At 37.8% G+C, this 24,568-nt stretch overlaps 1 protein-coding gene across 1 annotated transcript in view; it reads right to left on the bottom strand.

Annotated features, from left to right (window-relative positions):
* The window catches only part of LOC126094525 (protein O-mannosyl-transferase Tmtc3), a 115,613-nt gene that overhangs the window by 25,874 nt on the left and 65,171 nt on the right, over positions 1–24,568 (bottom strand). The window contains exons 12-15 of the mRNA XM_049908941.1: positions 22,967–23,060; positions 17,326–17,616; positions 8,699–8,881; positions 2,469–2,753 (exon numbers count right to left, since the gene is read on the bottom strand). Of these exons, the coding sequence (XP_049764898.1) occupies positions 2,469–2,753; positions 8,699–8,881; positions 17,326–17,616; positions 22,967–23,060 (853 nt within the window). The remainder of the gene's footprint in view (positions 1–2,468; positions 2,754–8,698; positions 8,882–17,325; positions 17,617–22,966; positions 23,061–24,568) is intronic.

The raw sequence follows: 24,568 nt of genomic DNA on the forward strand, positions 1-24,568 counted from the left end.
ACACAAGGAGGTGGTCTTCCACCTTGTTTTTGTCATTGAGACTTCTGAGATGATCACTCTGGACACTTCTGCACCATATAACATGGTGTCATATGATGGTGCATTCTGGCCGTACACTTCCACTAACTCAGCATGGCATGTTTTAGCATTGCCCCGTCAAATGCTGAAAGCTAATTACTGGATAGTATTATAATTTATCAACTGGCTGTGCCATTTTGTTTTGCTCCTCTACCAGCATGTTACAATAGTGTGGTGTGGGGATTTCAGTGTGTATCAGGACTGCAGACATATACTTAAAAACAAACAAAAAATTAAGTATAGTGTAATTAGCTAGATAAAAAAAACTACTTACTACGCAGCAGTACCAGCAGAAAAGACATAAAAAGGTACTGAAATTAGCAAGCTTTTGGAGCCAGTGGCTTCTTCTTCTGGCAAAAGGGTTAAATGGGAAGGAGGTGGGGTGAAGGAAAAGGACTGGCGAGCTTTAGGAAATGGGGATAGTTCAGAAAAGTCACCCAGAACCTAGTTCACTTGAGACTTACTGTACGGGATGAGAAGAAAAGATTGATTTTTAGGGACTTCAATGCCAACATTTGAAAAATTTAGTCCCCAACAACCAGTCTTTCCTTCTCATCCCGCCCAGTAAATGTCTGCTAACCTGGAGTTCCAGGTGAATTTCCTGAACCCTCCCAATTTCCTAAACCTCACCAGTCCTTATCTTTCACCCCTCTTTCTTTTGCTTTAAACCTTCTGTCAGAAGATGGGGCCACTGGCTCCAAAAGCATGCAACTTTCAATACCTTTGTGTGTGTTTTCCCCTGCCACAGCTTAATTAGTAGATATTTTATCTATCTAATTACATTATTCCAGTCCAGGTTTAGCCTAAACCATCAGGGGCTGGGCCACCTGTGAAAGCAACCCTGTCGTTTACCAGTTCTACTGCAATCATTGCACAGCTTTTTATATTGGTATGACTACCAACCAACTGTCCGCCATGATGAACGGTCACTGCCAAACTGTGGCCAACAGCAAAGTACACCACTATGTGGCACAACATGCAGCTGAATGTAGAGCACTTGATTTCAATGGCTGCATCACTAAGTGAGCCGTCTGGATCCTTCCCTCCACCACCAGCTTTTCTAAATTGCGCAGATGGGAGTTATCCTTTCAGCACATTCTTTGCTTCTGTAATTATCTGTTATTATCCTGGCCTCAACCTACAGTAGCATACTGTCCCCACACCATCCAATCAACAGTTTCCACTCCCTCTGTCCTATCGTCTCCTCCCCATTCTCATCTCCCACCCTGTTTATTTGCAGCCCTCTGCCAATGTATCTGTCCATCTTTCCCTGCTCCTCTCCTTTTCTGCTTCCCCCCCCCCTTCCCCCTCCCTATCCCACAGCTTACTGATGCTGCATCTGTTGGCAGTCTAGTCCCTGCACACTCCACCAGACAGCGTTTGTCTCTCTCCTCACCCATACACTACTATCCCTTCCTTATCCTTGCCCCATCCAGATTGCTGCATGTATCTCATATGTAGTTGCATTCTGGGCCAAGATAGTGGAGTTGGCAGCCATGTGTGTGTGAGGTGTGCTTGCCTGTGTGTTTGAATGAACTGTGTCTCTCTTTTACTGATGAAGGCTGTGGCCGAAACCTTTATGTTAGTGTCATTTAATTGTGTCTGTCTGCAACTTGGCATGTCTCCTTTATGGTAAGTAGTAACCTGTCTTTTCCTACATTGTTAATTTATTATATTTTCAAAAATTGATTACTTGCATTGAAAAAAAGTAAAGAAGTAAATATGCAGCTTTAATCTTTTCAAAGTGAAAATTAAAACTTTATGACTGCCCTTCATACAACTCGCTGTTAAACTAACCAGAAGTACTACAATGTATAGTGCAAAACTCTCCATATGATTCAACAAATTTGTTTTGTATGAAACTTAGGAGGAGTTGTATATGTAGCATCTAGTCATCAAAATATATAGTTTTTAAAAAGCCACAGAATTACATTAATTTCATGTTATAAGCATGCAAATAATTTATAGTTTTTAACACACTTAAAATCTATTTTTATGGCACTAAAATCAGTTTGTTGTAATTTGATATGCATCCTGCTTTAGAGAAACAATGATGGTTGTATGTTTTATGGAAGAATGAAGTGCGTGTAATGCACAGATAATGTGACCAATTAGAAAATACCTAGTGTTGATAGGTAAAGATCTACTTAGGAACAGATTCAGAGGCAGACAAGAATGGAAATTGCCAGTTCTTTTTTAAAATGGGATCATTTTAGCATTCACCATAATTGATTTAGTGACATCACAGAAAACCTAAATTAGTATGAGTGGATAAGTATGTGAACTTTGCTCCTCCAGAATGACAGTCCAGTAGCTTAAACATCGCATGATTACACTTTATGCAATTCAGATTACATTTAATGAAAAATGGACTCTGTCCATGAACTTACAGCTTCTGCAGCATCCAGATCTTTTATGTTGTTAATATAAATGTCTCCCAACAGGATGAGTCCTTTGATATGATCTGGATGAAATTTTACAAGTTGATTTAGAAAAGGTGCTGCTTCCAGTGGACGATGATCATCAGCAAGGAGAAGTGCGAGATTAAAGAGGGCACTTCGGAAGTCATCTTTTAACTGGACTGCTTGTCTGAACCAGTGCTCTGCTCCAGCAATATCCCGGTCATCCATTGCCAACATGCCCAGATTGAAGTGCACTCTTTCGTTATTTGCATCCTGCAATTAAAATAATGGCAAGATGAACTAAAGAATGGGACTTGGTCCACAGGAAACTAGGTGCCAATTGTGCTTAACATCAGTGAAGAGAAAACTAGGTTAACAAATACAAGCATAAAAGAAGTTTGTGTATGAATGCATGCTTTTGTGGTGATATCCATTAATAAAACATTCTCAGGTTTCAAGCTGCATTAAGTGGTTTACTGCCCATGAGCTTTCGGCAGAGATCTCCTCTGCCATTGTCAAGTGGATGACTGTCGTGTGGTTGACACTGCTGTGCTTATTTAGCTGTGCCGTCACTCGTGACATCACTGGTGCTTGGTCTCACACCATATATGGTAATGTTTTGGCAGCGCAGCTGCTGGGCCTGCTTCAACTCCCTCAACACCGGATTCCACGCTGTACTCAGCTGCAATGCACCAACTCTATAGAAAGTGTTGTCATAGATTCTAATGTCTATGGCTTCATTTATCATGCTATCCCAGAAGCCATTAGTTTGTTTAATAATAGATGTCTCATCAAACGCAATTCAGTGTCCATTTTCCAGAGCATGTTCTGCTACAGCTGACTTTTCGGGATGGCGCAGACGGTAACACCTTTCATGTTCTATGTGGCGCTGTTCAATAGTGCAAACAGTCTGGCCGACATAGAACTGCCCACATCCACGTGGTATCTTGTAAATTCCTGGCACTTAAGAAAGGACTTAGCTTTGTTCCTTCACCACGAAGCATCCCCGTCGCTGACATATTGAGTGATGTTGAACAAGCGGTTCGCAAGTTTCCAAGTGATGTGGTTGTGGAAATTCCTCGAGAAATGAGCCGTATTCTTTTAAAATCCAAACCACCAGCTTCAAACATGACTAGAGATGAATGCAGTGGCCTCCGTGCTCTCCGGAATGATCCTCTCGCCATCGCCCTACCAACTGACAAGGACAATGCTGCCGGTATTAATGGAATGAGCCGACTATGACGCAAAAATCAGATGGATGTTGGAGGAAGACATACCAAAAATTACCTCAGGACCCAACATCCAGAATAGTGAGGAAGACTTCAGAGCATCTCAAACGGTCATTGCTGGAAGAGAATACTATTAAGAAACTCATCCCCAAGGCACCAAGACCACCCATGTTCTACGGTTTGCCAAAGGTGCATAAGAAGGATACACTGTTAAGGCCAATAGTGAGTACCATCAGATCGCCGACCTATAAACTTGCTAAACATCTGGCCAGCCTCCTCTCTATGCACATTGAACACTGTGGACACCATATAAAGAATACGACGGACTTCATCAATCGGCTTAAAGGTCTGCAACTTGCTGAAGGGGATATTATGGTTAGTTTTGATGTGGTTTCTTTATTCACATGTGACCCCATCACAGCCTGTATTGACTTGCTGTTCCAGCTCTTTGATGACGCCATCATGGATTTATTTAAGCACACTCTGACATCATCATATTTCTTACATGATGGAGAATATTTTAACCACAGATGGCGTGGCAATAGGAAGTCCATTAGCTCCAGTAGTAGCCAACCTCTTTATGGGGCATTTAGAAGACATCACCTGCAAAGCCAAGCTGTTTTTATCGCTACATCAATGATACCTTCGCCATTTGGCCACATGGACAAGAAAAGTTAGAAGAGTTCCTGGAGCACCTCAACAGCATCCACAACCGCACAACTTCGCAATGGAAGTAGAGAAGGAGGGTTCCCTGCTATTCTTGGATGTGCTTGTCCGCCATAAACCCAATGGGTCTCTAGGTCATAACGTTTATCGCAAGTCCATCCACACAGATCGGTATCTGCACACCACCAGCTTCCATCACCCAGCACAGAAACAGTCAGTTCTGAGGTCCTTAGTGCATTGAGCTGAAACCATCTCAGATGCTGAAAACTTGCTGAGAGAATTGAGCCATTAACACAAAGTTTTTAAGGAAAACGGCTACAATGACAAACATATCTCACAAGCAGTGTCATCCAAGCCTCAAAGGAAGAAGATCTCTGAAGAAGACACCAAGCAGGTTGCATTCTTACCGTTCTGTGGTTTGACAACAGGGAAGATAAGTCGGCTCCTGAAGAGGCATAAAATAGACACAATCTTCAGGCCTCCGGCAAAGATCCGGCAACTAATGAAATCTGTGAAAGACGATGTAGGCCTCAGAACACCAGGAATTTACAAGATACCGTGTGGATGTGGGCAGTTCTATGTTGGCCATACTGTTTGCACTATTGAGCAGCACCGCATAGAACATGAAAGGTGTTACCATATGCGCTATCCTGAAAAGTTAGCTGTAGCAGAACATGCTCTGGAAAATGGACACTGAGTTGCATTCAGTGAGATGTCTATTATTAAATGGACTAATGGCTTCTGAGATAGCATGATAAACAAGGCCATAGAGATTAGAATTTCTGACAACACCTTCAATAGAGACAGTTGACTGCAACTGAGTATAGTGTGGAATCTGGTGTTGAGGGAGTTGAAGTGGGCCCGGCAGTCACGTGGCCAAAACATTACCATATATGGTGCGGGACCGAGCACCAGTGAAGTCATGAGCAACAGCGTGGCTATATAAGCACGGCAATGACAATCACACAACAGTAATCCAGTTGACAACGGCAGAGGAGATCTCTGCTGAAAGCTTGTGGGCAGTAAACCACTTGACGCGGCTTGAAATCGGAGAATGTTTTATTAAAAGAAGTTAGTGGCTAATTATACTAAAATTGCAATGATATTTGCCATATGCTAAAGTTGCTGATTTTGACAAGAAAGTTTTGAGCAGGATGATTACTCTTGTGTATTTGCAACTATTATTGACAATGAGAATGTATGTAACAGTGTGCATGAAGTTTCACGGTACTTCTGAAAAATAATTACTTTGTCAATAAACAGCTACAATTAATAATGTGAAATATGTGAGTGATGTGTCAAATTAGTCAGATCTACTACGTAATATTGAACAGCAATTAATTTAGAATTCTTAGTTGTGTACACATGTAACATACTAATAAAATTCATTTAGATAGAATAGTTACAATTAGACTCTAATCTTACGAGACCTAAGCTAACTGAATTTAAATTTATACTACACTTCTTTTTCTATTAATCACTAACTGTTTTAGTGACTATCAATACAAAGAAGTCACATGAAAGACTTGTCAGGGTTCAAAAGCTCCTTGTGGTGATCAGAATATTTCTTACAAAGATTTGTTGTGTGACAGAAAGTTCTCGGCCACTCTTATGAAATTAAATTCATTCAGTAGAAGATTGTGTTTTGTTCTACAACTGCTGACCATCTTTTCAACCTCAACATACTCCTAGACCTATGTTGCCTGTTAATATGAGGCACATAGTTCATTTCATAGCTATGGCTCTAAATAGTTTTCTTGAAAGAAATATGAAGATTATTGTAATGAGGAATGTTACTCAATTTAGTCTTAAAAAGGTGGAAGTAAGGATGTAATTCGATAGCTCTGGGGTTGCAAAATACCTGATAAATAATTCTTAACAGTAATCAACAGCACAGGTATTAGAATGTAGTGGAAACCATTCCAACAATTTTTCACTGTGAATTTTGTGCCCATCCCATCCTCCCTGTAGAAAAGAATTCCAGAGGCATTCATAAAGTTTCCTGGTACTGTGTTGAATTTTCAGTAGCACAATTCAATCTGATATACCAGAATACTAGAAGTTTCAATTACATATGACTTATACAGACTCATGGAGTCTTGGTAAATTATACACAGGGACATTTTAGATTTTGTAAGTGGTTTTGTTGAAATTAATTGCCTTGAGTGAGAGCATATGGAATTTGGGAAGACCACTAAAGAAAATGAAGGAATAATTCATGAAAAAACCATCTGTAAAAGGAGTAGCAGTCAGTTGACTCTGCTTTTATAGTTAAGAGTAAAGAAGGATTGACTTGACTGTTGGACGGAAAGAAAGATTATGTTTTATATCCGAATCAGTCATGACATCATTACAAAAGGTACACAAACTTGTACAAGGCAAGGACTGAGAGGGAAATCGCCTTTTCAAAGAAACTCACAATGATAGATATGGGGAAATCACAAATAGTGAATTGAATTAACAGGTTATCCAGTACAAAAATCATGCAAATGTCATACAATCAAAGAAGCAAAGGAGTCTCAAAAGTTAAAATTGGGAATATTTTGTAGTAGTAGTAGTAATAGACGGCAAAACTTCACAAATTGATGAAGGAATGAGGTTTGGACTTTAGACTAATGAAGATAAGAAGCTTTCTTCAATGTTATAAATCTCTTCCTTGAAGAATTTACACACACACACACACACACACACACACACACACACACACACGCGCGCGCGCGGAGATGGATGCAGATGTGAGGCAGGAGGTTAGTGGAGACTGATGCTATGAGGATTACGGTAATGAAGGCTGTGTTGTAATAGCAACTCCCTTCTATGTAGAAGAATCTGGGGCTTGGGAAAAGGATCCAGATGATATAGATTGTGAAGCAGACACTGAAACTGAGTATTTTCTGCTCGGTAGTGTATTCCGCTGCTGAATGGTCCTCTATGTTCTTGGCCACAGTTCAGTAGGGGGCATTTATTCATGTAGGTAGCTGGCTGGTGGTCATTCCCACATTGCAGCAGACCTGGTATATGATATTCCATACATTACCCTGCCTCTAATTATATAGAATAAGGCTGTGGTGCAACTCCAGTAGTATGTGCTGGGTGAAAGCATTTGATTAGTCAAGCACTGGGGCCTTCCACAGGGATATGAGTGATATGGCCCAAGGACTGACAGCATTTTGGGTGTATTGGGTGGACAGGGAAATACCACTTTGGGAGCTGTAAGAAGAATTGTGGATACCACATTCTTCTTTACTGAGCTTGCTAAGAAACAGTATAAGCCCTGGAAAAGAATAAGGTTCAGTTGTTCAAGTCCAGGATCATATTAGGTGATGAAGGGATGCTTCTTTGCAGCTGGATTTTTGAGGGTGGCAGAAGAATTAAGGTTGTGTGAGGTAGTGGTGCAGGAAATACGTCTGTGGAGTAGTTTTGGGGGTACTGCCTGTCGGCGAATGCACTGGTTAGACTTTCAGCATACTGGACAGTGAAAATCTTATCACTGCAGATTTGCTGTCCATGTGTTGTCATTTCACAGGTATATAGGAATGATTTTTTGTATGGAAGGGGCGACAGCTATCAAAAAGCAGTTACTGTTGATGGTTAGTAGGCTTCGTAAGGACAGAGGTATGAATGAAGCCATCAGAGAGGTGAAGCCAATTTTTGGGAAGGTGGCATTTTGGTCTGGGGAGGACGGAGTGAAATAAATGGGAGAAGGTGTTGAGGCAATGGAGGAATGATAGAGTGTGTTGGCCCTGGATCTAGATTATGAAGATGTCATCAATGAACCTGAACCATACAGTATGGATATTTTTGGTGGCTAGGGAGGTTTCCTCAAAATGCGAATAAAAAGTTGGCATAGGATGGCACTGTGTGTGTGTGTGTGTGTGTGTGTGTGTGTGTGTGTGTGTGTGTGCCCGTGCATGAACTCACTTGCAACAAGCACATGTGCATAACATTTTCAGTCTTTTTTATGTGCCTATCAGTACCTCAATGCCTAATCTACACAGGGAGTAGTTACCTTTACTCCATTCAGTGTTTATATTCTTTCAAGGACTTTTTCCATTGTTATATCTGTGTAGATGTATTTAGATCTTTTTACATCAGCATGTAATGGTGTGAGTGAATGATACAGAGCCGACCTTAGTGACTGAGTAATGATTTTAATGTTAGCAGTTTACAATTCTGCAAAACATAAATTGTATATAGTGTAGACCATATCAGAAAGCTATTCTACTGTACAAACTTAAGGTAAAAGGAACAAATTAAAATTACTACACTCCACAGAACCTTTGTAAACATCACTAAAAAAATCAGATTATAGTACAATATTTATACCTTGCGGAGAAGTTTAAGAAGTCTTTCTCGAGCCACTTTGCGGAGCTCAGCACGTCCCAACTCTTGCAGCAAAATAGCAGAATTTAGTAGTGCCTGCTCATGTTCTGGGTCAAATTCAAGTGCTTTATCTAGGTATGCAAGTGCCTGAGATGCTTTTCCTTGTTCCAAGAACACAACACCAAGCTGCAAGTAAAGAAATTATTTCTTATAAAATAACCTTAATTCTTGAAAAATTTTTAAACACAAGATATGTTTAAATTTGAACAAAAGGAAAATAATGTCATCATGTGCTAACTTAATACTGCATAAGATGCCCTCTGATTTACTTTGTTATGGAGCTACTGCTGTGATTACACTTCCACAGTCTATTACATTTCCACAGTCTTCATTACAATCTGTTGGCACCTCTTGGTCAAATATCTACAGGTGTTACCAGATGAAAATCAATATCTGTTTCTCCACACCTTAGTAAGTTTCTACAGGTACAGCTCACTGTCCATCACCACCACCACTGAATTAAAGAGCTAATGGTAATTTGAACTGGATTAAAACCATGTTGGATATGGACTTCAATTCTGACATTTTGCACGAAGTGCCTTACTGTCTTAGCAATAAATAGGGTGGGAAAGAAAAGAATGAAAGTTCAATCTCTTACTACTTTTTACTGATATTTTACTAGTAACACTGAACCACTCTACACCAATATTCAAAATAATCCATATCACTTTACAAACTTAGTGGAGTGAAACTGGTATGGAAAACAATATTATGCTGCTATCTCATAAATAATGAATGCTCGTGCATCATTTCGACATTGTCTTCTAGGTTTGACATCAAGACTAAATTTTAACATACAGTATTGAGTTTCAGATTTACATACTCTCATTATGCAAGTTTATTATCACTAACTTTTTACCTGTCTGTTCAAGGAACTGACTAACAACCCTAACTTGAAGATATGAGAAATACTCCAACATAGCTGATAAACTGAAAATATTGGTCTGTGTGTGTTCATATGCATCAGGTTTTATACTTTTTTCCGCCATGGAAAAACCTCTCTCTGAACAGGTATCAGTTTCGAAAGCCAAGTTTATTTCTGTAGTGATGCAAAATCAGAATGTTATTATCTTATAAAGATCATCATTAATAGCACTGGTCCTCAATCATTTGAATCACTCACCATTCACAACATAAGGAATCCCTTTTCTTTTATGGAAGATGTAATTATTTTCCAAACCCTGTCACTCTCAGAGACACATATGTTGTGAAAGAGAACTAAAAGTACTGTCACTAATCCATTTTAAAAATTCCTGGAATCTACAAAGAAACTGCTGTAATCACTACAGTGAAACACCCATTTTACATTTTCAAGCAATCCAGACTTTAAAAAAATGCACAACTGAGGAAAACACAGAATTAAGGAAAATATTAAAACTCCCAAAATACAAGCAAAAATGCATGCAATTGGCATATATGATTAAAAATCGTAATCCTCTCCAATATATTGTATAAAATCTGTATAAGTGAAGGAAATTAAGTGCACAATACAATATTTATACAATAATTTGTAAGACTAAAAACAGCCGACCAGTTGCAATGGATAAAGAAATCTTTACCTAGGTTTCAACAGATTTAAATCTGTCTTCTTCAGAAGGCGGCAATTTTACATTAATATGGATTGATGTATCATCGTCGTTTTTACAAATATCTGCATAGATCCATTTGTCCAAATTAAAATATAGCCCTGAAAATAGGGTTTGTCATGTAGTGATGCAAAATCACCCGCTCGTCGCTTGTGAGCTCTGCAACATCCATGTACTAATTTTTATTTACATGACAAACCCTATTTTCAGGGCTATATTTTAATTTGGACAAATGGATCTATGCAGATATTTGTAAAAACGACGATGATACATCAATCCATATTAATGTAAAATTGCCGCCTTCTGAAGAAGACAGATTTAAATCTGTTGAAACCTAGGTAAAGATTTCTTTATCCATTGCAACTGGTCGGCTGTTTTTAGTCTTATTACATGGAACCGTTGCTGTTGTGCAGCTGTTTAAAATACAATAATTTGTGGTAACAAATTTTATCAACCCTTAAAAAATTTCAGTTGTGTAACAGTAAATAAAAACTCATCAAAAAATTGAAACTGGTATCTAGATACAAGGTAATTGAGCTATTTTATGACATGATATGACCACAAATTATATGTCAAAACACACATTTTTGAGAAATATTTCCTCTGCACTCACAAAAAAAAGAAAAAAACATGGTTAATCAAACTGAAAATATCACAGCAGTTAAGTGGTTAAATCATAAACATAAATGCAGTCATCTGTTTAATGACAAATTTTGTCACCACTGCTGTTATTGTTTAACACTTTTTTTATGAGCCACCTTCAGAGGCTCACAGCCGTCAGTGTGTTATTTTAGGTTTGACGAGAGAAACAGTGAAGTGAAAAAATGAGTTTACTTCCCCAACTGATGTTGCAAGCTTATTAGAAGTTGGCTCAGTGAATTTTCGTACACTGTGTAAAATGCAAATTTACAAGAAAGCTAAAGCACTACAGTTTCACTTCATACCTTCTATCACAGCTGCCAATCTTTAAGATCTACAGTGTGTGGTGGAAAGTATATATGTGAGTAGTGTATGTAGTTGCTGCAACTGTATTGTGTCAGATCTGAACATGAAAGTCTTTAAAATGTGGTATCGCAAAACCCTTATTCTATTCCAACCCTTATTCTATTTCCATGTGATATCTCTGCCAGAGCACATGATCTGCATGAAAAGTATATTTTCAGCACTTTACAAAATTCTTTCATCCCTAGCTGCACTTCTGTTGTTGAAGGGCCATCCCCTTTTCCACACACCCAGCAGGCAAGCTCATATGGCATGTGTTAGTGTGGTGTGGTGCCTGTGTTGGCTTTTGGGTGACATAAAATGTTGTCAGTCAGTAAGAACTTACTAGTCAGAAATGACCGACGTTTTCTTGATTCTGACCTAGCATATTCTTTGAGACTCAGTTTTTTAATTTAAAAGGTTGACAATTGATACTGTTGCTGTACAGTACATCATAAATATATGCAGAAAGATGAGACTGAGTTGTAAGTGGCACAAGAAAAGGTGGCAGCCGGGCCCCTTTGTCACATATTGGCTTGGTTTGGAACACTATCTTGTATTTCCATTGCTGCTCCAACCTAACAGTAAACCCCTGTTACATGATCAATTTTCTTGTCTCAAATGACTACTCAAGACTACAGAAGTGCCCCTGGCATTTTATTCATGTACTGAGTCTCATCTGTTTCAAGTGATCAAGTTTGTTTGCATGTCAGCACAAAAATTGTGCATGATTTGAGAGCTGTTTGCTGTGCAGTTTGGTATCTGAACATTGGAAGTGAGTTTATGAAGAACTATCCTTTTTACGAAAAAATCACAATACTTATAGTGCATAATGTATGAACAACCAAGAATAATAAAGTTTATTAGTGAGCAAAGGGGCATTCATAGTGGACACTCTTTTCAAAAGCTGCTTGGTAAATTCTTTACACTCCTGAGATATTTAAAGAATGCGAAAAGTGTCATTAAAACATTCCCGAACATATACCTTTATTTGTTCAAGAATATATATACTTGCAAACATAATGGAGTAAATAGTGCCTTTTTGCTTTATCCTTTGTATGTTCTTTCCTTGCAAAGTGCCAAAAACATCAAAAATAATTTTTCTCAACAAATAATTCTGACTTTTCCACTATTGAAATAATTTCCTTTAAAACACTTTTATCTATTTGCATTCTTTACACATAGTGTAGGCTTTTTCTCTGTAAAACATAAATGGCTTTATGCTTTTAGATATTTTGTCTAACTTTTAAGAGACACTACTAGGAAAAAATATCAGGACCTTATGTGACTTTTCAATGTGTCATAAAAACAAAACAAACAATACAAGAAAGATTAAGAAGAAACAAAAGCATAAAAACCATTCTTATAACATGAGAGAGCTCAGCGAAAATAGTTTAACTTTTGATTTTAGTAGACACCACCAAGTCCCTTCTTTCTGTGCAAGCTCAATGTGCAAATTTAGAATTCCACACTCGGCAAAATCTATAGGTTATTGTTATGATACACACACTCCTGTTATTGTTGGTTGCTGATTTACATGCAGACACAAAAGATGCACACACTTACAATAGTCGATTTTTTTCAGAAAGTCGCTTGTTTAAAACAGTCTGTTGTAACATAATAGTGTGGTGAAGCTAAACACTGCAAGTTGTGTTGGCATCAGCATTTCCTCTCTTATGTCCCCCCATGAACCATGGACCTTGCCGTTGATGGGGAGGCTTGGGTGCCTCAGCGATACAGATGGCTGTACCATAGGTGCAACCACAATGGAGGGGTATCTGTTGAGAGGCTAGCCAAACGTGTGGTTCCTGAAGAGGGGCAGCAGCCTTTTCAGTAGCTGCAGGGGCAACAGTCTGGATGATTGACTGACCTGGCCTTGTAACACTAACAAAAACGGCCTTGCTGTGCTGGTACTGCGAACAGCTGAAAGCAAGGGGAAACTACAGCCGTAATTTTTCCTGAGGGCCTGCAGCTTTACTGTATGGTTAAATGATGATGGCGTCCTCTTGGGTAAAATATTCCTGAGGTAAAATAGTCACCCATTTGGATCTCAGGGCGGGGACTAATCAAGAGGACGTCGTTATCAGGAGAAAGAAAACTGGCGTTCTACAGACCGGAGCGTGAAATGTCAGATCCCTTAATCCCTTAATCGGGTAGGTAGGTTAGAAAATTTAAAAAGAGAAATGGATAGGTTAAAGTTAGATTTAGTGGGAATTAGGGAAGTTTGGTGGCAGGAGGAACAAGACTTTCGGTCAAGTGAATACAGGGTTATAAATACAAAATCAAATAGGGGTAATTCAGGAGTAGGTTTAATAATAAATAAAAAAATAGGAGTGTGGGTAAGCTACTACAAACAGCATAGTGAACGCCTTATTGTGGCCAAAATAGACACGAAGCCCACACCTGCTACAATAGTACAAGTTTATATGCCAACTAGCTCTGCAGATGATGAAGAAATTGAAGAAATGTATGATGAGATAAAAGAAATTATTCAGATAGTGAAAGGAGACAAAAATTTACCAGTCACGGGGGACTGGAATTCGATAGTAGGAAAAGGAAGAGAAGGAAATGTAGTAGGTGAATATGGATTGGGGGTAAGAAATGAAAGAGGAAGCCGCCTGGTAGAATTTTGCAGAGAGCATAACTTTATCATAGCTAATACTTGGTTCAAGAATCATGAAAGAAGGTTGTATAAATGGATGAAGCCTGGAGATACTAGAAGGTATCAGATAGATTAAATAATGGTAAGACAGAGATTTAGGAACCAGGTTTTAAATTGTAAGACATTTCCAGGGGCAGATGTGGACTTTGACCACAATCTATTGGTAATGAACTGTAGATTAAAACTGAAGAAACTGCAAAAAAGTGGGAATTTAAGGAGATGGGACCTGGATAAACCGACTAAACCAGAGGTTTTACAGAGTTTCAGGGAGAGCATAAGGGAACAATTGACAGGAATGGGGGAAAGAAATACAGTAGAAGAAGAATGGGTAGCTTTCAGGGATGAAGTAGTGAAGGCAGCAGACGATCAAGTAGGTAAAAAGACGCGGGCTAGTAGAAATCCTTCGGTAACAGAAGAAATATTGAATTTAACTGGTGAAAGGAGAAAGTATAAAAATGCAATAAATGAAGCAGGCAAAAAGGAATACAAACATTTCAAAAATGAGATCGACAGGAAGTTCCAAAAGCCTAAGCACGGATGGCTAGAGGACAAATGTAAGGATGTAGAGTCTTATCTCACTAGGAGTAAGATAGATACTGCCTACAGGAAAATTAAAGAGACCTTTGGAGAAAAGAGAACCACTTGTATGAATATCAAGACCTCAGATGGAAACCAAGTTCTAAGCAAAGAAGGGAAAGCAGAAAGATGGGAGTGTATAGAGGGTCTATACAAGGGCAATATACTTGAGGACAATATTATGGAAATGGAAGAGGATGTAGATGAAGATGAAATGGGAGATATGAGACTGCATGAAGAGTCTGACAGGGCACTGAAAGACCTAAGTTAAAACAAGGCCCCGGGAGTAGACAACATTCCATTAGAACTACTGACAGCCTTGGGAGAGCCAGTCCTGACAAAACTCTACAAACAAGTGAGCAAAGTGTATGAGACAGGAGAAATACCCTCAGACTTCAAGAAGTATATAATAATTTCAATCACAAAGAAAGCAGGTGTTGACAGATGTAAAAATTACTGAACTATCAGTTTAATAAGTCACAGCTGCAAAATACTAATGCGAATTCTTTACAGACGAATGAAAAAACTGGTAGAAGCCGACTGCGGGGAAGATCGGTTTGGATTCTGTAGAAATATTGGAACATGTGAGGCAATACTGACCCTACGACTTATCTTAGAAGCTAGATTAAGAAAAGGCAAACCTACATTTCTAGCTTTTGTAGACCTAGAGAAAGCTTTCAACAATGTTGACTGGAATACTATCTTTCAAATTCTGAAGGTGGCAGGGGTAAAACACAGGGAGTGAAAGGTTATTTACAATTTGTACAGAAACCAGATAGCAGTAATAAGAGTCAAGGGACATGAAAGGGAAGCAGTGGTTGGGAAGGGAGTGAGACAGGGTTGTAGGTTCTCCCCGATGTTATTCAATCTGTATATTGAGCAAGCAGTGAAGGAAACAAAAGAAAAAATTGGAGTAGGTATTAAAATCCATGGAGAAGAAATAAAAACTTTAAGGTTCGCCAATGACATTGTAATTCTGTCAGAGACAGCAAAGGACCTGGAAGAGCAGTTGAATGGAATGGACAGTGTCTTGAAAGGAGGGTATAAGATGAACATCAACAAAAGCAAAATGAGGATAATGGGATGTAGTCGAATTAAATCTGGTGATGCCGAGGGAATTAAATTAGGAAATGAGATACTTAAAGCAGTAAATGAGTTTTTCTATTTGGGGAGCAAAATAACTCACGATGGTTGAAGTAGAGAGGATATAAAATGTAGACTGGTAATGGCAAGGAAAGCGTTTCTGAAGACGAGAAATTTGTTAACATCAAGTATAGATTTGTGTGTCAGGAAGTCGTTTCTGAAAGTATTTGTATGGAGTGTAGCTATGTATGGAAGTGAAACACAGACGATAAATAGTTTAGACAAGAAGAGAATAGAAGCTTGCGAAATGTGGTGTTACAGAAGAATGCTGAAGATTACATGGGTAGATCACATAACTAATGAGGAGGTATTGAATAGAATTGGGTAGAAGAGGAGTTTGTGGCAAAACTTGACTAGAAGAAGGGATCGGTTGGTAGAACATGTTCTGAGTCATCAAGGGATCACCAATTTAGTATTGGAGGGCAGCGTGGAAGGTAAAAATCATAGAGGGAGACCAAGAGATGAATACACTAAGCAGATTCAGAAGGATGTAGGTTGCAGTAGGTACTGGGAGATGAAGCAACTTGCACAGGATAGAGTAGCATGGAGAGCTGCATCAAACCTGTCTCAGGACTGAAGACCACAACAACAACAACAACAACAACAACAACATGTCTCCCCTCTCCACAATGGCCTAAAATATTCCATTAACTCTGCCACCACCCATGGTGTGAGCCATCTGCCTTTCATGCCACTTATAACTAGTTTAGTCACATCAAATGTCAACAGGAAGATGGCTCTGAGCACTATGGGACTTAACATCTCTGGTCATCAGTCCCCTAGAACTTAGAACTACTTAAACCTAACTAACCTGAGGACATCACACACATCCATGCCCGAGGCAGGATTCGAACCTGCGACCGTAGCAGTCGCGCGGTTCCGGACTGGTCAACAGGAAGAAAATGGGATGATGTCAACTGAGACGCCAAGTAGGAATGTAGAATTGAAGTACACTTTACTAGGAAGAAATGTAAAATTGGGGAATCTTAGCATAGATCCTAGGGGTTTTTCACAGGGACTATGAATGTAAGGCACATAACCACGAAAAAACATAAAATTTGAGAAGATAAAATTGAAGTTCCACTGTACATTGTTGGAAAAAGCAATTCAACTGTGGGGAATTATAATTTTGGAAAAATAATTTTCATCTCAATATTTGTGGTATGTTACCACATTATTCATTTCTGACAGTATATACAATTATATCAAAAGGAAAATCCAGCCAGGAAAACTAAAACTTAACAGAAAAATTGCTGGCCATAAATTACCTTCTGGAGGTGATATATTTATACTGTACACACATATTAAAATAGATCCACAATCCCAGCTTTTTGAACTGTTAATTTCCTCCAGAGTGAGGAGAGAGCACTCTCATTCTGGGGCCTGAGTGACCTGCCGCTTCTTTTAACCTCCTCCTTCCTACCCCTCTCTCCTGCCCAAGGAAGGAACTAATAGTTCAAAAAGCTAGGATAGTGTGTACTTCTGCATATGTCTACAGTGCTACACATTTTACCTCCTGTAGTTAAGTACAGGCCTGAAATATGAACAATTAATAAAGCTAAACTTTAATTTATACAAATTCTTGGAACCACTGACACAATGTCTTTTTATTAGTTACTTACATTATAGTAAATATCAGGGTTGTTGCTGTCATAGAACAATGCTCGTTCATACACTTCTTGTGCTTCTTTCGTGCGATTAAGCTTCAGCAATATGTCTCCTCTGTTGATGTAAGCCTGTGTGTAATCGGCACGCATGCTGATAGCTTGTCGATAAAGCAAATCTGCTTCCTCTAGCCGTGTCTCATTTCGTGCAATCAGGTTTGCCAGATTCAGAAATACATTGAGGTGGTTTGGAGCAATACGTGCCTGGTATGACTCACCAGGTTTTGCTTTTGGCAGGAGTGACTTTGCCTATGGAAACACAGGAAAAAATTAACTTTTCACTTTTCTCTTGAGTGAGGTCAAGACTCGCTGTATGTATAGAACACAGTACTCTTTGAAATGTAGCAATGAAGATTGTACTTACAATGTATTAAATGTGCATAAACAAAACTTTCTGAAAGACTAAAATTGCATGTCCTACTGGAACAAAGTGCAAGACTTCAGGTTTGAGTTCCAGTCTGGCAATCATTAATAATTTATCCAAAAATTTCTTAATAGTACACAATCCACTACAAGACAAAATGTTCATTGTGCATCATCAAAAATGAGTATATTAAATGGCAAAAGACAACAATTTTTATTTTACAGCTGCATGTACTTAATGGAGAGGGAAAGCACTTTTTACAATGCCTGAAACAGCATACTGCAGAATTGAATAAAAAATTTGTACAGAGGACAATACTCAGGTATCCAATGAATATCCTTTGATGTTCACTATGAGTCCAGTAACTGGGGAATTGTATGAGATTGGTTAGTTCATCTCTATAATAATCTTTGTTATCAGTAATATACTACTCAATGCCTGTTCATTCTTCATTGAGATCAACAATGATTGCAGAATTGGTGTGTTTCTAAACTTTCTGTAACTGTTGAGACTGTTTCAGTAAATACACAGTGTTAAGTTGGATGGTCCATAAAAATATGTTTTCTGTTGTTATTTATTTCCACTGTAAACCATTCTACTTGCGCAAGTGATGTTTCATCTGTACTCTTTTCAGCACTGTCTTTTGATAGCTGACACCTTTGCATATTTTGCTGTAGGTACACAGTCCAACAGATATTCATATAACAATATTCTGTTCAATTTCACCAGAACATAACAAAACATAACATAACAACATGATTTAGCATTACAGTAAACATGTTTGTGCTCTTACTGGGTTCTGCAATATTACAGAGCACAGAACATCAAGATATACTTAAAATTTGTCTGAATGTGGTGCGATTTGTGGTCTTATGGTTGGGTATGGTAATAAAATTCAGTGTGAATTAAAGCCAACATTAACACCAGTAAAGAAAATGATACAAGTGGATACTCATTTGGTGCGGGGAAGGATGATAAAAAGCCAATTTGTCAGAAAGGTTTTATCAGCACAGCTGTGTATGTGTCTAATAAAGAGTTGTCAGTCTGGTTACTTTTCTTCCGCTGCACTTTCACTTACCTATGAAATATAAACTGTTGACCTAGATATGTTTGGGAGTGCTGATACTTGCATGAGGTGCGGCACTCTATTCAAAATCACTTTGACACTTTGGCAGATGCATGCTAGTAAAAAACAGAGTTGCATGTATTCCACAAAAACACTTCATACTGCATTTCATTAATTTCACTAAAACCTTCATATGTTTCAGTTTACAAAGAAGGAACTAGTGCCAGTATGTTTTATGTAAGCTGTATTATGTTTTTATTTTAGTTTCCTTTCTTGCAAGAATTTCTTATGTTGGGAAAGAAAAAGATTCCTGCAGTTGCATTTCTTTATAAAGTTGCCTACTTTTAAACAACCTAGAAACTTTTTTATTATAGAACTTCATTGGATACATTATGGAATCTGTCTGAGATTTTTTCATGGAAAAAAAGGAAATGTGATGCAAATGAAACTGTTTATAAGTGAAACAGAAAGGACAAGCTTGTCATGTTTTCTAATCAATATACTGAAATAAAAATAAAATTGAACTATTTGTGTATTAATAAAAGTGATAATACTTATGTTAAATACACTGAGAGGAAGGCAAATTGTGATTAAAAAGAAAAAAACTGATTCCACAGTCTTGATTTCCGAAGGCCTTTGACACTGTTCCTCACAAGAGACTTCTTACCAAATTGCATGTTTACAGTGTATGGTATTGCTTTAGGTGTTTGACTTGATTCATGATTTCCCCTGGGCAAGGACACAATTTACTGTAATCAACAGAAAATAATTGATTAAAATGGAAGTGTTATAGGCCCTTTGCTGTTCCTAATCTTATATAAATGCTTTAGAGGAGATAACCTGAGTAGCCCTCTTAGATTGTTTGCAGATGATGCCATCATTTACCATTTGGTAAACTTGTTAGAAGATCAAAACCAATTGCAAAATGACAAACATAATATCTGTATGGTGCAAAAAATGGCAACTGTATCTGAATAAGGAAAAGTATGAGGCCCTCTGCATGAGAAAGAAAAGAAATCTTTTAAATTTCAGTTCCACGAAAAATCACACAAACAAAGCCCATCAATTGAACTAAATACCTCGGAATTACAATTACAAACAACTTAAATTGAAATGATCAGACAGATAAGGTTGTGGGGAATGCAAACCAAAGCCTGCATTTTATTGGCAGGACACTCAGAAGATGCAACAGGTCTACCATAAGACTGCCTACAATGCACTTGTCCATCTATAATGTCTCTTGCAGCGGTCTCTCCACGATATTTTCAGAAATTTTACAAATTATATAACTCAGTACATATCTCGAAATATCTCTTGTTATCTTACCGATTCCTAAACTTTAATATATGATGATTATCAATGCAAAGTAGTTTCAAGCCCAATTATTCCTTGGAGCGTGCATTTACTCCATGGAATAGCTTCTCTGCTATCTATGTTTTCTCTAATGAAAAGAATGATTCAGATCTTGCCGATTAGCCGTGAAAGAACAAAGATGTACAGGTATGTACTGTTGAGCTAGTCACCATCTTGATGAGATTCTGTATGAGAAGGAATTTAATACATGAACTAAACTAAAGTAAGTGTGTTCATGTATTATTTAACTGATTATTATTGACAGTGTCTGCTTACTACGCTGTGTTGCACAGGATCTGTGGGGAACGTCTGATTTACACTGGACGAACCTGCCGTTTTGTACGCTCAAGGTATCCAGTTTATTACTTTCAATAAATGGGCTAACACGGTCTTACCAGCAGATCTACGGTCTTCCCCATGTGATCACTGAAAGTTAATAATTATTACACATGTTTTCAGGAGATCAACTGACAATTTTCGTCGCACCGAGACTTCGAAATCACTTCACTGCCTTATGGAATTTAAGTTAAGCTCAATTTAATCAGGATAGAACAGTATTGAACTGTGTGAATGTGATAAGCCTGCTTTGTGAATGAAAATTCCCTTAATATACACATGTTTTTTACTATCCTGATCAGTGAAGCTAAATCAGGCCAGTGTGAGAGAGGTTTTTAAATTTCAGATCCCACAAAAAATATTAAACATCTTCCACTAGAGTACTGCTGTGCAAAGTCCAAAGAAGGGCATTTCATTTTACATTATCACAAAATATGGGGGAGAGAGTCAATGGTATGATAAATGAGTTGGGGTGGCAATCATTAAAACACAAGTGTATATCACTGTAGCGATATCTTTCCTCAAACTATCACCTCTGCATATGAAAATATTTTATAATGACTGACATATTAAGGGGCATTATCATTGCAATAAAATAAAAGAGGAATCAGAGATTCTACAGAAAGATTTAAGTGTTCATTTTTTCCACACACTGTTAAGAGTGTGGAAGTGTGGAATGGTAGAGAAATAGTCTGAAGGTTGTTCAAAGAACCCTCTGCCAGGCTCTTAAGTGTGAACTGCTGAGTAGTCATGCAGATGTAGATAACTAGTTCAGTACTGCAGCAGTTACACAGCAAGATATAAATTCGCTATGCTTCCACTTACCAATGAAAACAGCAGACTCCAAATATACCGCTAAAACTACCTGTGCATCTCTCCTGATATAAAAATGGGAAAACTGCTGTTTTAGCACTTTTCTCTGTCACCACATGTAAAGTTGATGTCTGTAACATGTTCTTTGGTATTTTCCTTGGCCACTGACTGTAAATTTTTTATTCTGGGAATACAGACCACAATTTAGGCTCAGTTTGACTCTTCTATTTTGAAATGTCACCTTAGGCTATATGTCACAGTATGTTTCTGCCAGCTCATCAATTTTGTTACTTGACTATGTAATGCTGAAGCCAATCAATCAACAACTCCTACAGTGTTGTACAACTCCTACTGCTTGTTGTCATGTGTGCCTTGTTGACAACAAAATGTTATTAAGCATTATCAATGACTATTATAGTACCAGCAATTATGCAAAGTGTTTTATGAATGTGTCAGGATTTATCTCTTCATGAAAATCTTATGTCTTCTTCAAGTTATAAAGAAAAAGATTATTTATGAGATCAACTTGCAGAGTGTAAGCATACAGAAGAAGCACCTGGTGGCATTGCCATTGTTTCTTTTCTTACATCACCCCCTTCACAAAATATCAATATTCATTATGATCTACAGGAATAATAAACACCACCATGAAGCTCCATCAGCAACTTATACCTACAGAAATTTCCACATTGAAAACTCAGCTAGGAAATACATGCAAATGATAGTGTGTGACTGCCTTAAGGTCTACTAATAAGTTGATAGGTTTTCTGCAACATTGTCAATGTATAATACCCCAAGCAAATTTTGGTAAATCAGTACTCTGCTCATTTCCCTGCTAATCTCTCCCACAGTGTTCTTGTCTAGATTTGAAGTTGCAGTAGTTGTTTCTACAGCCTTGTTAATGAAGAGAAGTATGCCACCATTGATTGTTTGTTTCTGAGAGTAGGTTCAAATTTAGCAAACTTCTCTATATTGACATACAGAAATTCCCCAGCCAGGGAGTAAGGTTAGTTCTATTTTATTAACTTGCTTCTGATACTATTCACAATCACAAAAGAAACACTAACAACAGAAAATAAAATAATAAACTTCCAAATCAATTAGAAACTAAAACGTCAACAGAAACTACAGCATGCAGTGACCAACCACAGAGGACAGCAGATTTTCAGAAACAAACATAGTAAAAGTGAAAAATATTGTAGTGGAAAGGGGAAAGCTTTACAATAGCTGATTGCTGCTGTGGCTAAGGGTCTTTTGAGACTGGTTGAAAGCATGGTGCTACTCTCCTGCATGATGCTCAGATCATTATTTTCTTTGTGCTTGTCATTCACAGTAATTTTGAACCGAGTACAGACTGGGACTAAATACACATTTTATGCAGTACAGGACACTGTTATATCTACAACAAACCTGAGGGTGACATCTGGATACTTAATATCACACATTACATATAAAAAATTTAACAGTTAAAGTAGATGCACACAAATATACTGAGGCATGGAGTCCACATTTTAGATAGTCCAAAAAGCTTCAAAAATATTAGGAATGATCCTATGTTTTCTACTAACATGCCAACAAAACAATCAGCAGATTAACTTGCCCACTGAAAGAAGGTAGAAAATACAGAAGAAAGAAAGAAAGAAAGACAGAGAGAGAGATACACATACCTTCAAGTAAGCATCTTCTGCTTCCTTAAACATTTTTAGGTGATTATATGTTCTGCCAACATTAATATGAGCACCAATATCATCCTCTTGTACACTATAAAATTAAAAATGACAAATGTTAGTTGAATTATTTAGCACAAGACAGGAATATTTCTGTCAATCATCAATGGTAAGTTAAGATTTTGACACTGCAGTCTATCTCAGTTTGTTCCACAGAAGAGCATACAGTATATAAAGCCAACTTTTTCTTCCAGCTATAAAATAGAAGGAACATGCTTTAGTAACCCTGATGGATGTGCAAATGGAAGATAAAGATATATCAATCTGTGTAACATCACTGCCTCAATTAGGGATGCCATTGATATCAGATGCTGGTCATATGAAATTCTAAAGCAGGCCAATATAAGGCTATTTGGCAGCTGGTTTCCACTGAGTTTTTCTTTGGTTAGCTGCTATCACCAGACTCAACTTCAATGATGTGAACTACAACAGCCGTTGCTGTTTACCTGGCCTGGAGTGGACTGGACCTGTATTTGGATAATGGCTGCTGTGCTTTCCATTTCCATCATGACTGGAATGAGGAGCCCTGTTATTTGCACTATATGAGCTGGTATAACACTTCAATATAGTGATTCTATTTGATGAGTGTGATTTCTACCACTGGAAGACTTACTCGGAACTGTGCTTGATATTATAATTGCAATACACATGCACAACAAAGTAGTAGTGCATGGACTTATATTAAAAACCATTATTATTTGGTTTTATAGACTAATGCATGATTGAATTTGTTGTTAACAGAAGGCTAATTTTGCATTTAATAAATTTTTGTTAGCCCTAAAGTGTGGATTAAAACACATAAATGACATTATCAGCGAGTACACTTGTAGTCTGCGTTGTTTAACATATGTTTCCACTGATCTTTGGCATTGTTTTTCAGCATATTTTAAGTAACCAGTGAAATGAACCCTATAATATTTTAAGGGTTACACTGATGACAATTCAGTATTTAAACCATTTTTTCTTTTATGTGAGATTTTTACATACAAAAAATGATAAAGAAACAACAGAGAGGATGATAAATATTTTTCAACTAGGTTTACTTATTGCTTCTGCTCATGTGTCCTGTGACATTTAATTACCACAGTGTTGATTTTTAAAGTAAATTGCTATTTTGTTTTCATCACGGTCTTGCAAAAGCAATAGTGTAAATTGCATCATTAGTAATGTGAAAGGGAAAACCAATGTTTGAGAACAGCATGGAGACACAGTGACTGGTACAAAAAATGCAATACGTAGCAAGTGATGCATAATTACTGATTTAATCAAAGTGTAGCACTTTGTCCAGCATCTTAAGAGTGGGTGTGTTATTAGTACATTATTGATATTGCTTTGCAAGCAAACAATGAAGCTGCAATTGATTATTGCACTATCCTTAACCGTTTTTCTTCCCACACAACCTGAAACATACATCACTGTATGTGAGGCAATAATGTTTTCCAGCTCTTGTAGCACTTATTGTTGTACCTTGTACTGTTCTCAACCATGTGTGTTTGTAGGATCTTTCTACGATTATTGTAATCAGCTTTCTGGAGTAAACAT

This window comes from Schistocerca cancellata, chromosome 8, assembly GCF_023864275.1.
Source record: "Schistocerca cancellata isolate TAMUIC-IGC-003103 chromosome 8, iqSchCanc2.1, whole genome shotgun sequence".
Lineage (NCBI taxonomy): Eukaryota > Metazoa > Arthropoda > Insecta > Orthoptera > Acrididae > Schistocerca > Schistocerca cancellata.